At 34.5% G+C, this 15,816-nt stretch overlaps 1 protein-coding gene across 1 annotated transcript; it reads right to left on the reverse strand.

The window, feature by feature from the left end:
• Positions 1 to 2,764: 2,764 nt before the first annotated feature.
• Positions 2,765 to 4,480, reverse strand: LOC113768249 (protein EARLY-RESPONSIVE TO DEHYDRATION 7, chloroplastic-like). The gene has a single exon (XM_027312522.1). The coding sequence runs from the start codon at positions 4,335 to 4,337 to the stop codon at positions 2,958 to 2,960; it is 1,380 nt and encodes a 459-aa protein (XP_027168323.1). The 5' UTR covers positions 4,338 to 4,480; the 3' UTR covers positions 2,765 to 2,957.
• Positions 4,481 to 15,816: the final 11,336 nt, after the last annotated feature.

The raw sequence follows: 15,816 nt of genomic DNA on the forward strand, positions 1-15,816 counted from the left end.
TCTGCAGCACCTAGCATTGCGGAACTGTAAACAGCTAAAGGAGGTGCCTTCTGCTTTTCTAGACATTCCCACCTTGCAAGTGATTGAAGTGGATGGATGCGGACAATCTACTGATGAGCTGGTGACGAGAATTGAGGAGGAAGGAATTGAAGGGCTTAAGGTTCTCATCAATGGTTCAGTTCCATATTCTTGATGATCGTCTTACTCGGGGATCCCTTTTGTTGTATTCTTCTAATAACTGGTAAGCAAGATTCAAAAATCTTTGAGATTATTTGTTTTTATTTTCTTTTAAGAAATCTCTAATATTTGGAACTGTTTTATTTCCAAAATTTATCTGATGACTTTTTATCATATTGGTTTTTAACACTTTCTTTGACTAGGTTAACAAATACACAGTATCTTGTTTTTATAGGTTCTATTGAATCTCGTGATTCTATATCATATTGGTTTCTTACATGTACTTTCAATGTACTACTTGTAACAAAATAAGTGTCTATTTATATGAGTTTTGGGGAGTCCAGTTTGTCACTTCATTGGCTAAATATTGTTGAATCAAAACCAAAAATTGGCTTGTTTAAGTCTCATCATGTTTGGATCTATAATAGTTTGGATTTCCTGAAATTATACACATTTATGTTAGGTCATATTCTAGAGTTACCTTTCTCACTCTCTTTGGGAAAAATTAGTTTCTCATACCTCATTCTTTGTGATTAACCAAAAAATTTATCATCACCATCGAATTGTAGCCATCTGATGTGTGCCAGAGTTTTTTGCTTAAAGGTTTTACAAAATGAAATTGAATCAGAACCTGAAGGGATCATACTGATTAAGCATCCAGCTTTGTTCTTTCTGAAATAACCATAGTTGATAGAGGTAATTGCAATATAACATGGAAATCGAATATTCCTTAACAGCCTTTCTTAAATTTCTTGTTCGGGTAATATACGGCATATGTCAAATCCTTAACGAATTGTTAACAATGATTGAAAACTGAGTGATTTTCCATCATTCAGGTTTACGAGGGCCGCATTGTTCCACTCTTTCTATAACAACATCTGCTATTATTTTTATTATTATTATTATTTTTTTTTAAATGAGACCTTTCCAGTATCCGTTTTTCTTGGCAAGCCAATTTTACTTTTCATAATGAAAAACTTCTTGTTATTTATGCTTGTCTTTTGTGCTGCTGCTTCAAGACTATGGTTTTTCAGCTCTTGTAGCATTACAAAACAATGTGGTATATTTCATAGTTATTACACGTTATCTAGATAAGGAATCAACAGGATATCTTTGCATGTGAGGACTCTTCTATTTGTTTCTTTGGTCTTGATCTTTATTCTTGCTGCAATTAATTTAGTGTTCACATCTCGAACCTATTATTATCATGAAATTTGCTGCCTGCATTTCTATAGGATCCGAGAATGTAACAGATATAAGCACGAATAATACATCCCTTAAGTACAGAGTTATATACAAGCTCAAAGCTTCAAATTCTGCAGGCCTTAAATCTGGAAACAGAGCCAACAATGAATATAAGACAGCCACTAATATCAATCTGTAGATTTTTGTTTTGAGTTTCATATCAATCATTTGCTCAAGGTGGCTCATTTACATTGGAGTTGAAAGAAAAAGAGAGAAAGATAGTGGCGGATTATGATTGACGTGAATCTTCGAGCTTAGATGTGAAGTGAATAAACATGAAGAATACCATGGAAAGCAACTTGAAGAACTAAGATATATGAAGAATACCATGGAAAGCAACTTGAAGAACTAAGAGCAAAGACGATAAGTATGTAAGATCAGTTGCATTTGAACTCATCTTCAGTTGAATTCTGTCAAAAAAAAAAAAAAAAGTGAACCATTTTTATTCTGCAATTTTTATACTTCATCCTTCAAGTGATGGGGATTCATTACCTGAAATGACCTGTATTTTCCTCAGAAGACATCTAGTACTGAAAACAGTTCTTGTAGTTTTGCAGATGCTGTCTGACCAATAATTGCCCAAGCAGGAACTGCAGCAGCTCTTGAAAGAGAGGGATTTCAGCAGGGATTTTTGTGAAGCCTTGATCAGATGATCATTGTGCAGGATCCTTAAATCATCATATGCATCTTTGGCCGAATCTCTTGCACACTGATTATCCGTCCTTCACTTGTTTCCTTTAATGCTAAAGGCCTTTCCAAAAATTAAGAATTGGAAGATTGAATTTTCAGTTCTACTATGTACTTGCCTAAGCAAGAAATAATTCAACTGGTCACTTGCAATGCTGCAATTGTGACAGTTGAGTAGACTTCATGACCATTCTTCTGACTAGTATTTGTTTCCTTGGAGCAGCTAGTTTGCTTGTGCTCATCAATCATTGTATGAGCAAGGATTGCAGCAACTCTATTGTTTATGATCTGTTGTTAACACTCGTTAAGCACAAACTGCAAATTGGTAGAATTCTTTTCTTTCCATAGGTGTGTATCATTTCTAATGCATTAATTAGGCTGGTTATTGCTGCCATCAAGTTCATAGCGAAACTCCATTACTTTTTGCTTAAAAGAGCAGGAGGATCATTTTCAATGAGCTTTAGAGCACAATTGTGGATTTTGTTTAACTAAAATTAACTAAGATGATTATCAGTTTAAAGGTAAAAGGTCATCATTTGCTAGCAATGTGGGTGAGAAACTGAATGCAGCTTATCCTTTGCGTTCCTTCTGAAACCAGTACGAACTGATCTAGTTAACTAACGTCTGCAGAACAAAGGAATACAGGAAAAGTATCAGAAGCGAAGAAGTGCCTCAAAACTCAAAACAGATAAAATTACTGTCATTGGCATTTACATTCTTTCGTATAAAGAAAAATCCCCTTGCGGATTAGAAAACCAAACCACTGCCTACACTTCTAAGTTCTAACACAAGCAACATACTGGTCCTATAGAGAATTCTCAAGGAATTATAGGTTCATATATCTCCTGTTACATTTTCTGTCCAGCCTTGAGGTTGGGAGCATTAGCCTCAGCAGTAGCTTTCACAAGAGTAGAAGGTTTTATTACACTCTTGGGGTTGAAAGCCTTCCTAATCTTGAACACAGCCCAGGCAGTCCCAATAGCATGCCCTGCAGCACCAAGTCCTTCATGTGTCACCCCTGCTGCTTGTTCCCCATACTTCTGAGAAACAAGGTCTGTCGTTACAACTGCGCTGGTTGACATCACATTTTTCCCGGCAACCTCAACAGCATCACACACCTTGTTAAATCCATCCAAGGACGCCAGAACAATCTCCCCAGGAAGAAGGCTGAAAAACTTTTGCCCTGCCTTTGAGTTTGCTATTGAACTTGTGAAGAATCCAGACACTTTCACAACCCCGGAAAGTATTCCTGTAGCCAATTCCTCGGACATTTCTGTCATCTTTTTGACCCTTTTCATCCTACTAAGAGCTTCAGAACTGATCTCAGACTCTGTTCCCGCGCCCATCCTCATCTTCACGAACTCATTTCCCCACTTCAACCTGTCCACTGTAACATCTCCACACCACAATATCCCCTTCACCAGGTGCCCTGATCCAGCCGCTATCATCCTCGCAACACCTCCACTGTAATCCTCCACGTTAGGAGCCAGCGCAGTCCAATACGCAGCAGAGCTCTTCTCCACAAACTGACCCTTCTTCTCATCTCTCTCCATCTCCTCCGGCGAGACATCCTTAGCCACCGCCCACCAGCCTTCAGCCGCCCCTTTCTCCGCCATCTTCTCCACTCTAAATGCACTGTACTTCTCCAACACACCATCCAACTCCCTCAACAATCCTTCCTGCCCTTTTGCAGCGATCGTCAGCCCATAATTCAAAACATTCTCTTCGCTCCCGACACCGTCAGTACTTTCGGGCGGGACTCGTAAAGTGAAAAAATAATGGGACTCGTCAAGCTTAACTGCAGCTTCATCTTTAGCCAAGGGCCACTGAATTTCATCTTCGATTCTAGCAAACACAGCCACGACGTTATCACCTTGCCGGAGCAAAATAATTGAGAGTTCTCCATTTGCGAGCTCAACACTCTGCTCTTTATCAATCAAATGCACTATAGCACCTGGGATTTTGATAATTACTTCCTCAGATGACTCCAAAGCTACATTCCTCTGACTGTCTGGATCCTCCTGAATCTCCACTTGAACGTCGTGGTCGTCTTCGCCGTCCGGAAAGAGCTTTTGCGCCACATCATTCAAATCGACAGAAGGGTGCAAAGAGGATGAGGAGGAAGGCGAAGTGGGTCTTTTCTTATCTGCACAAGCAAATAGTTGTGATTCTATAGATTCTGGGTTTGATTCATTCACTTCTGGGTAGAGAGAGCTTGATTTGGGCATGGTTGATTTCTTGATTTTGCGAAGGAATATTTTGGTCCGAACTCAATCCGGTATGTACGTATGTATAAGCTAATAGGTGGAATTTGGTTGCTGGGATTGTAACTGTATTTATACGAGGAACAATTAATGGGTAAAGGGCCTAAAGGCTAAAAGAGCTTAGGTGTTAAGAAATGAAAAAGGCGTAGAAGAGCTTGGGACTTAGGTGTTAAGAAATGGAAAAGGAGTAGAAACGGCGTGGCCGCGGGATGAGTTGACAATGACATGCCAGTTCCTCTGCCGGCTGGCTTCGAATCCTCTATCCCCCAAATAGTCTCTGTCTCCTCTATATTTTATTTGTACCGTTATCACGTGTTTCTATCCTTTTATTAATCCAAACTCAAATAAAATTACAAGTTTACTTAAAATTAATTAAAACAGATAACTCAAAACTTTTTTTTATTTTCTTTTTAACAAAAAAGAGTCTTGTTGATCATAAACATAGAAATCAACTAAAACTCTTCTTTATTTTTTACCCCAAATCATCTTTTTTTTAAACCCTAACAAGTACTTAATTGATTTTGAGTAAACTTGTAATTTTATTTGAGTTTGGGTTAATAAAAAACTAGAGACACGTGACAACGGTACAAATAAGGGATCGAAACTACTTTGGGGACAGAAGATTCGAAATCCTACTGAGATTTCCCCCCTTCAGACTTCAGCAGTAGCATAGCATTTTTACTCTCTTTTGGAGTAAAATGCAGCTCTAGTGTCTAAATTTTGACCTTTGAATGATTTTGGTATCCAAGCTATAGCTCTAGAAGAAAACAAATTTGATACTCAGTATTACAAAATTTAAGCATATTTAATACACTTAATGAAATTTTTTCAAATTTTTATTGAAAAAAATTTACACAACCTACTGCAAACCCAATACCAAAGAGAAAAGAGAAAAGCCCAAGATAGTCTAAGAAGCTAATATTGAACCAAAAAAATCCAACAAAAAACTTCTTTCTCTATTTTTGCGACGCTGTTGACATATCTCTCTATATTTTTCAATATTTTCAAATATGTTTTGCAATTTTGTTACCATAAACGTTACAACATGTGACTTTTCTAATAAGAGTTTGAAAAAATTCTATCAAATGTGCTTAAAATATTATAATATTAGGTGCCATATTTATTTTCCTCAAAAGTTTAGCTACCAAAATCACTCAATGATTAAAGGATAAGTACCAAAACTACATTTTACTCTTTCAATCTTTTGTTAAGAAAGCATCTATTCCTATGTTGTTGCACATTACTACTACAACTTAAGAAGAATTTTTTTTAAGCATGTGATTGAGGGGATTTTTTGGTCCCCAAGATGACAGTGGAAAAACTTACCCTATTGACGATGTTCTCGCTTGTCAAAATAAAATAAAAATAAAATAAAAACAGTTCTTGTGAATTGCAAAATTGCACATGTCATTAATCTTATAATTAAGTAAATGACCGATATTTGGGGGAGATATAGATTGGATGGCAAGGAGGAAGGAATGTAAGTAAAAGGTTTTCGATTTGAGATCTCTCACTTGTGCTAGAAAAAATTTTAAAAAGGTGGATGACTCATGACTGGGTGTGATCACACTAGTATTTAATCTAATAAGCAGTTATTACAAGATTACCATCACAATGGCTTTTCTTTCCACACAAATTGTCAAAAATCGATCTCCAGGTGATGAATTTAGATAATCACATTAAGGCTACATCTGAATAGATGGAAAGTTGAGTAGAAAAGTAAGGTAAGAGAAAATAAGATGAAAAATGAAAAATTCTCATTTACATTTGATTACTAAGAAAAAAATTGAGGAAAACCAAGAAGTTAATGATAGATCAATAACACTTATTCAAATTCTTCTACCCAACTAACCATTTTACTTTAACGTGCTGCAAATTTTATAGGTCACTTACTTTGTAGAAAAATGCAAGAAAAATTTTCAATTCTCTCACCAACTAAACACATATCAAGGAAAATATAACTAAAACTTTCCTTCACTTTCTCACATTTTGCATGCAAACAAGCACTGCCCAACTTGCTTAGATGCTAAGTTTTGGACCAACAAGTTGTTGTTGTTGTTGACCACCCCACTTATTTGTTTCGTGTTCTTTTTTTTTTTTGTCTTCATTTTTGATTGTTTGCAGGATTGTGATGGATAAATTCCAAGGGGCCTCTATCAAGCACATCTATCTATAGGGAATCTACTCGCAAAAAAAAATTTTTTTTTGGGGGGGGGAGGGGCAGTGTTGCGGGTGTGAAGAAAAAGTGATTCGTTTGTTTTGATGAATTGTATACCTTATTTTATTAGTATAATTTTTATCCATTCTTGATCTTGTTTTATGGCATCAATGTTATAGATACCATGAAATGTCTTAACCCAAGACGAAGAGAAATAGGAGAAGCTTCCATGTTCAATTTTGCCCCAGGCCGTTAATTCTTGTCGCTGAAGCAAATGAATCGTGCTTGCAATTGACCCCGTCATTCGTCAAACCCCTGGATTCCATTTAATTTTTGGGCAAATTACATTTTATCCCCTATAATTTAGTGCATTTTACATAACTCCCATGGTTTCAAAAGCTTTACATAACCCCTCATAATTTGGATTAAAGTATCAAACTAACGAAAATAGTCATTCATAACGGAACTTTTGAAAATATCGAAATTACCCTTATAAATACATGATACACTAACCCCGTATAATTTTTATATTTTACCATATAACCTCCTTATGGTTTAATATTTTACCATATAATCCCCTTATGATTTTCAAAATATACACATAACCCCCTTAGTTAATAAAGAATTTTCAACTTTATATAAGTGTATTTTTAACATTTTAGGTGATTCCATTATGAATGATCATTTCCGTCATTTTGACACTTTAATCCAAACCGTAAGGAAGTTATGTATAGTTTTTGAAACTATAGGGGGTTATGTAAAAAATACTAAATCACAAAGGAGTAAATTGGAGTTTGCCCTAAATTTTTTTCCGCGTTTTTACCTTGATGTTTCATTTTCTTTTAGGGCAATGGAACTTCATTTAATTGAAAATTTTACAACTTGTAGCATTCGTTAAACATGACTGTTTTAAAAGTTTGACCTACTCCATCTGTCCCAAAGAATAGTGACTTGATAAGAATGGTGGAGTCAAGACTCTGTATTAAGTAGGGTCAAACTTCTACAGTGAAACATCTACAAAGCAAAAAAGAACAAAAAAGTAAAAACATAATACTACAAAATTTTTGAGATCAAGTCTAAACCTTGATTAGAGTTGAGGGTTTTCACCTCTTAATTTTGGCAAGTTGTTCTAAAATCTATCACCTTAGTTTTGTCTTGAACACTAGGTTGGATTTTGACAATTTGATTTCCTTATTTTTGTTTCACGTTTCTAAAGTTTTGACGTTTTATCTACTTTTTATTTTGTTATAAATACTTTGACATTTTTCTTTATGTTAGTTTTACCCCCTAGCAAATATGATTTAGTTAATGAACTTTAAGAAAAGTGGAGAAAGATAAGAGACCCTTGGACTTGGCAGAAGATTATTTATCTAAGTTAACTCTTAGTTATTTATTGAATTGTCGAGACCCTTAACAATTTTTATTATTTAACATTGACTCCACTATATTTTTTTGAATGGAGTAAAGCTCCAAACTATTCACATGTCTATATGTGATTTTCAAAATTTTAGTGGACCCCATTGACCCCAGCTCCACCGGTGCTTGATAGTAATATTATTGGGTTTGTTTCAAACTTGCATATGTGTCATCTATATAACTGTGATAGTGTATATATTGTTGGTGTATGTAAGATTTACTCAGATAGAATTAATTTTTTATATATTGATAGTGTATAAACTTTCATTATTAGATGCATGACACGTAATTCGAATTTGAATTTGAAACTCAAATTTTGCATATATTATATATTCAACTATGATAGTGTATACATCATCAGTATACATAAAATTTACTCAAATATAATTAATTTTTCATACACTAACAGTTTATATACTTTCACTATTAGATACATGACATATAATCCGAACTTGAATTTGAAACTCAAATTTTGTATATATGTCATATATCCAACCGTGATAATGTGTACACCATCGATGTATATAAGATTTACTCATATAGATATAGGTGATCATAATATTGGAAAAAAGAAATCAAAAGTAATTTTGACTTTTAGTAAAATGAAAAACATTTTGGGACATTTTAAAGTGGTTTTCAATAGGATGGAGGGAATAGCATTTAAGGAATGGAATTTAATGGATTTAAATCATGTTTAACTCTTTGCTGTAAGTATCTTCATTACACATGAAAATGTTAGTCGCATATGACTTACAAAGCAAACAAGTAGAAAAACTTTAAAAAAGAAAAACTAATTGTGTTATTTAAGCTCAAAATCTTCTCAAAATTCACAGCTAAGGTCTTTTCATTTGACCATTATGCTCTACGCATTGAATAACAAAATCCTACTTTTATCTGCAACAAAAATTTAAGATTATTTTAAAATTATTGGAGTATAAAATATAAATGCGTGATGCCTTTATAAATAATCATGGGATAATATTATAAACATTTTTTGAGGTTTCTCTTAATATCATTTAGCACTCCTAAACTTTTAAAAATATCATTTATCTCCCTTAATTTTTATGGTACAAAATTTTAAAAATTCCTAAACTACATTTTTTCTTATTTTACTAAATAAAAATACTCTAAGAAAAACCACCACCTAAAAAACAATTGCTAGTAATACCACCATATTACAAAGCTATAGTGTATAAGAGTATAAATTTGAAAAATAAGAAAGATACTTGTAGAAATACACTAGCACCAATTTAATTCTATATGCTCAAAATTGATTTTTTATGAGTTTTATATTCTTCTCAACTTCTTCTCAACCCTGGCTCAAGTATTTAAGTTGTACTAATCATTATAAAAATCAACTCAAAATAAACAAAAAATCATGCCCCACTTTATCAAAATCAAAAAATATTTAATTTATATAAAATTCAATTTGCTATAATTTACAAATAAAAATCACATAGTCATATAAAAAATGAGTAAAAGAAAATATTGGAGAAGGGGGAAAGAGAAGAAAGTGAATTTTGTTTCTTTTTTATTTTAATTTTTAATTCCATTTATTTGATATGTAAATTATTTATTAAGCGAGGGTTAATATAGTCTTTTTATAAGGACTAGGGGGTTGATAAGTAATATTTTTAAAATCTCAAAGGTACTAAGTGGCATTAGGAGAAACTTAGATTTTTTATATTATCCCAATAATCATTCCACGTTTGTTTTGCTTATTTCAGTGTCAGCACCGGTGGCTTGTCTTGGTGAATTTGACACTCCGAGCACGTCTTGCCAATTATCTTCTCATAATCTCAATGCTCTATTGACTAATTCAATAACAGTTCCTGGAGTTTGCAATCTTAATTTCACGATCGCAAGAGTTATCCAATGTAATGAATGAATAGAAATTTTCTTAACTGAAGTTGATTGTCCATATTAGGCCAACTTATGATCCTCTTGGGAAATCTTTTATTTGAACATCTATGTAGCTAATAACCAAGCACTCCCTATCTAATTTGAGTCTTGAAGAATCGAATGTGACTTTTGATCTCATCTTCGCTTGTAGGAGTGTGATTTATTACTCTATCCTTTAGTGTGTAGTGCGCCCCCCACCCCTCCCTCCCCTCCCCCCTCCCCCCCCGCCCGCCGGCCAACCAAAAAAAAAAAAACTGCACCCCACTGAAAGTGGGGTAATAGTACTTTGTCTCCCTCGTTGAAAATAATGGGCACTTTATTCACTTGAAATCCCATTCGTGTTTATATCAAGTGTTCTATTTCAAAAAGTGGAAAAATAGACTACTTAAATATACTACAATTCTATCCTTATCTTGTAAATTTTATTTTTACTCAAATTGATCTTATAAAAACATAAATTATCACTTATAACACCATTTTTAAAAAAGATTAGTTCATGATATATATTAGTAGGTAATATATATAATGTTAATATATAAAATTTGATAATTCATCCGGTAATAAGGAATTTAGTAATCAAATTTGAATATTCATTCTCAAACTATTTTGCTAAACTTTAATTGGGAATTTGATAGCCAAATTTGAATGTTTATACCCAAACCATTTTACCAAACTTTAAATTTTGGATATCAATCAGTTTTATCAATTTCTATTTGATGGATATTTGATATCCGATCTAAATTGGATCTGTCGATTTTCAATTTTTTCGAAGTTTGAATACGATTGTGTGTTGTTTCCAAAAAAAAAAAAAAAAAATCTCTAGTGCTAAATTACTATTATTTATTCCTCAATAAATGTTCTTTATAAATTACTGTTATTTATTAACAGCATAAGGGTACATTATTTATCAACAACATAATAGTAGAATTGTCAACATATTTAAGCAATTCATTTTCAAATGGAACACTTATCACAAATAGCAAAAAAAATATTTTCGAGTGGGTAAAGTGTATTATTTTCATTGAGGGGAGTTAAAGTGTTATTACCCCCACTTTAGGGGGACAAAGTGATATTAACCCTATTCTTGATATTATATACCAAACAGCGTACAAAATACTAGTATCTAGTCTAGTATATGGGAGAAGGCTGCCTGTGATCATACATAAACACTGGAGAATTGTCAAACCTTGAAATCGTCCACAATTAAATTCCTACTAAAAAGCAGGTGACTGAACATAGAGTAGAAGCTTTCATAATTTCGAGTATATCTTCTAGGCTTTCTGGAAACACCCGGGCATTAAGCAACTTGTCATGCCCTGTATCCGGAACAGAACACCGCGGTATCTCATGATTATTCAATAAGATACACGCTAACAAAATTGTATTATTTTAAAGTTCATCAAATATCAATACAATTTATCTGCAAAGTCAAAACTTCTTTACAATCAAAAGATGGGGTGTCATTTCACAAGTTCACCCAGGTTCCAACTTAATACAAGACATACAGACACCTATTTTTGCCGATTGCTTATAAAACTAAATAAAAGTCGATGGTCAAATATAAACTTCCATTTCCTAAGTAGTAACCACCTTTCCATTATGATCAAGTTCTAGATGCCTCAATCCTTGACTTAAACCTCTTCAAATGCAAAATCTCTGCAAAATATTAAAAAGTGGAGTAAGCAACAATTTGTTCAGCAAGTAGCACATACACCTCTTTATTGGCCTAAGCACACTAGTATCATTATCATTATCATTACTATATAAAAAATATCATGAGTCTTGGTACTTTGGAGTGTAAGTATTATTGTGATCTTACTTTTTATTATTCCAATTATGCCTTAATTTGTTCTTAAACCTTCGTATAATCTTAATTCTGGGTTAAAGTTTCATTATTGTATCATACCGGGACAAGACTGTTGCTGAGGAAAGGTTTGTGGTTCTTCCCATCGTTCAAGTCTGAGAATTCATATATTTCTCTGAGCAGCTGACTCCATTCAGGCAAAAGAACACCAAACTAATAGCACATACCATATTGCATCCAAGGGAAGACATAACGTGACTATATTGCATCATACCATATTGTTAATTTTTCATGTTGCACCGAATGGAATTTTCATTTAAAAAATTTTATGATACCTTTATAATTGAAATAGTAATACTCAACTGCAGAAAATAAACTTCAAAATAGCAACCCATCATTATCATTAATAGCAATCCCTCAAAACAAGAAAAACTGAAAAAACTAAAAACTATTCATAAAATGACATAAAGTGAATTGCAGATAAATCAAAAAGTTGAGAATACAATTCCAATGAAATAAAAAACAACGCCTAAATCACCGAAATCTCAATTCATGTCATTGAAACCCAAGGGAAGACAAACATTTTACTGGCAGCTATAGAGTAGTGTTTCATTTGTATTGATTTGAGTAAACCAAATCCATCCGGCAAGCCATGCAGAAGCCACCGAGAGGAAAAGGAGAAAAAGAAAAGGTTAGCACATATAATACTCTAATTTGTTAACCACCTATCCCATCTTCTGCATAGAATCTAATTGTGCTCAAATTATGCTTAATTAAGCACGTAAGACAGATATATAGTATTATTCTTTGTGCCTGCAAAATTCTACTAGAATACATTTTGCTGCAATTCAAAGAGAAGGAACCTACGGCAATCTATAGCCAATAGTCCATGTATAAATCTAAATCTATGAATATATTAATTTTTTTCACAAGCATTGACGTAATCACAACACAAAATGAGACATAAGCAGCCTCAAATTGTCAAAATGTTGATAACAACCTATTTACCAGCACACACAACAAATAGAAGTAGTACTATCATAACTTGTAAATAGTTCGACGAAAATGAGTCTTACATACTCCAGGGGGCTAAAAAAGTTGCAGCCTTTTAACTGTGATAAATCTACAAATGAGAAGTTCAGGACAACTTCTGCAGGCAAAATTTGATTATTTCTTTATTCGATTTTGAAGGCTCAAACGAGAAACATACGAAATACTATGACTCAACATATTTTGCTTCTTATTTGGCACTCAAGATATTCAATTAAACTAGAGAATCAACTCAATTAGAAGGGCTTACACAAGAGAATACTACATCATACTAAGTCTTTCTTTGTATTCAGAGATAAAAACCCCATAATTGGTGAAAAGAAAGAAGAACAAAGATTGATGATGATGAAAGAGGACATGGCAGCAATTGGAATACTTCATTGGCTGATAAACGATGGAAGCAGTACAACGAAAGATGCACTCAGTCAAACAAGGCATGAAAAGTTGCTTCGATGAATCAAATAACAAAGTCCAAATCATAAGTTTGTCAACTTTTCTCTACAACTATTCTTTGATGGAAAATTATGTGGTCAATCATATAATAGAAGTATTAACTCTCCCTTTTTATTTTTTTCCCAAAAAAATTTTGATATAAAATGATGAACCAAATATTATTACACTGTTTCAGAAGAGGCCCAAGCTAATGAAGGTCAGAAAACAAGTTGGTATGCTTCACTGTTCGAAGAAGAAAAAAAATTGTTCAACCAACGGCGTGCTAAGGCAAGGCAATTTAGAAAAAAAGGTATTAATAATTTCACATGTTGAAGATAGTACAAATATTAACTTTCCCTTTTTTCTCCAAAAAAATGTATTCTGATACATAAAATGGAGAACCAAATATTATTAAAATGTTTTAGGAGAGATCCAAGCTAATAAAGGAGGTGAAAAAAGGAGTTGGTATGCTTAAGAAGAAAAAAAATTGTACAACCAACGGCGTGCTAAGTCAAGGTAGGCTAGAAAAATTCAAAACCATAACTCTATTAAAGAATACATATTCCAAGGTAGCAACAATTTCACATGTTGAAGATAGTTTAACATGTAAAGATTAATTGACCATGGTATTTTTTTAGAAGTTTTGAAAATTTTATGAATACCATATTTCTTACGAAGTTATGTTTCATAATATGTTCCAGATTGACGAACGCGGGGTATACATATAACAATAAACTTATTCCACAGTTAAGTTCTACATTATAATATCTTAGGGCAAATTATCCAATTGGCCCTTGAACTCTTTGTCTAAGTAAAAATAAGCCCCTCATCTATTTTTTGCTGACTTTAAGCCCTCGAACTTGTAAAATTGGGAACCCGTGACCCTTTTAGCCAGTTTCTCCGGTTTTGCAACCGGAGAACCAATTCACACGAACGCCAGTGTGCTTCTTCAAAGGGCATTTTTGTCCGCATATTCTAAGCAAAAAGGGCTCACATAGTCCACCTTTCTGATTTGATTTCCCTCATCTCCCTTACTCTTCCCTGCGCAACCCTCACGCAATCCCATGGCCGCCTCTGTCGCCACCGCCGCCGCGGCTTCCCAAAAGCTTTCTCCTCTTACAACCCCTCCTCTTGACAAACCCTTCTGCTCTTTCTTCTCAAAAACCCTCCTAAAACCCTGCCACCCCGTCACCCACACCCGCAAAGTCCACTGGACCAGTGTCTCGGCTGCTTCCAAGAATCCTTTTGCTAGTTCATCGGCAGCCGGCCGGCCTCACAACAACTCTCTCATTGACTCGCAATTTTGACTTCGACGGATTCCAAAGCCCACAAACTCCTAAGATGCTGCTTCACTCGCACTTTTTTGGCTTTTTTTTTTTGGTCCTCCGTCGTGGCCTTAACTTCACAAAAGAAATGCTCTGCCGCCTAGTTTTTCCACTTCCAATTTCTCCCTCGCGAAAATTACAATCTCTTTTTACTTATAATAATAATGCTCATTTGCGTGGCAGCCTGCCTGCTGTTCTTCCGACGGGACCAATTCCAACCATTAGTCGCAGCACTTCTTTTGTCGACCTGCATAGCAGCAGCAGCAGCAGCAGTTCAGAATGATATATATGTGTGCCCTTTGCTATTATTCTGTAAACATCCATCACAGTATAGTAAAGAAGTATCCAAAATTCAACCGCAACAAATACTCCACTGCGGGAGGTTGGACCCCTTTGTCTGATGTCTCATCCGGAGCCTAAGTCTTGCATCTTTGAGCATATTTATTTTTTTTACCCAATTCAGTAGTTGTTGGGAAGTCCGTTTACGAGTCTAGGCAGGCATTTGGGGAAATTTTGGCCACTGTATTCCCCGTTGATTTCTAAGCCAGTGGAGGGAAGGAGGAGGAGTTGTGCCCTTTTTGCTTAGAATATGCGGACAAAAATGCCCTTTGAAGAAGCACACTAGCGTTCGTGTGAATTGGTCCTCAGGTCACAAAACCGGAGAAACTGGCTAAAAGGGCCACGGGTTCCCAATTTTACAAGTTCGAGGGCTTAAAGTCAGCAAAAAATAGATGAGGGGCTTATTTTTACCTAGACAAAGAGTTCAAGGGCCAATTGGATAATTTGCCCAATATCTTAAATACCCCACACGTGATTTTTCGCAAGTATATGAGTCATGATTGAGTATAGGGTATACCATTTTGTTTCCACATAGAAAGTTTGGTTTTTGTGATTCAACTCAAATAAGGCTAAAATCAAGGTTGGAATTGAAAGTTTTCCTCTCTCTTTCTCCTCTCCTAGCTCTCGGCCACCATGAAGAAATGAGGGAGAAAGTGAGCCAAAATGGAAGATAAGAAGGAAGAAAAATGTCTTGGTCAAACTCCCTTAGATTGCCGACACTTGTCGCTCAAGATCTTTTCTTTTTTTTTTTGTTTTCTTTTCTTCCTTTTCTTTGGTCAAACTTTTCGGCTGGTTTAGGGGTTAATTAGGGCTGATTATGTGAAATAAAAACAAGGAGATTGGGATAAGAAAGTAGTGGTAAAGTGATGTGCTCAATCGGTAGCAAACGGTGCACATCGGTTCAACCCTATTTTCCTTAATTCTCGCGTACTTGTGTTTTAACTTAGGATTCACTAACTTATTAATAGCACTTCTAATCATACACTTTCTCTTATCTAATACTCACTCTTATTCACC

The sequence above is a fragment of the Coffea eugenioides genome, chromosome 4, assembly GCF_003713205.1.
Source record: "Coffea eugenioides isolate CCC68of chromosome 4, Ceug_1.0, whole genome shotgun sequence".
In the NCBI taxonomy this organism is placed as follows: Eukaryota; Viridiplantae; Streptophyta; class Magnoliopsida; order Gentianales; family Rubiaceae; genus Coffea; species Coffea eugenioides.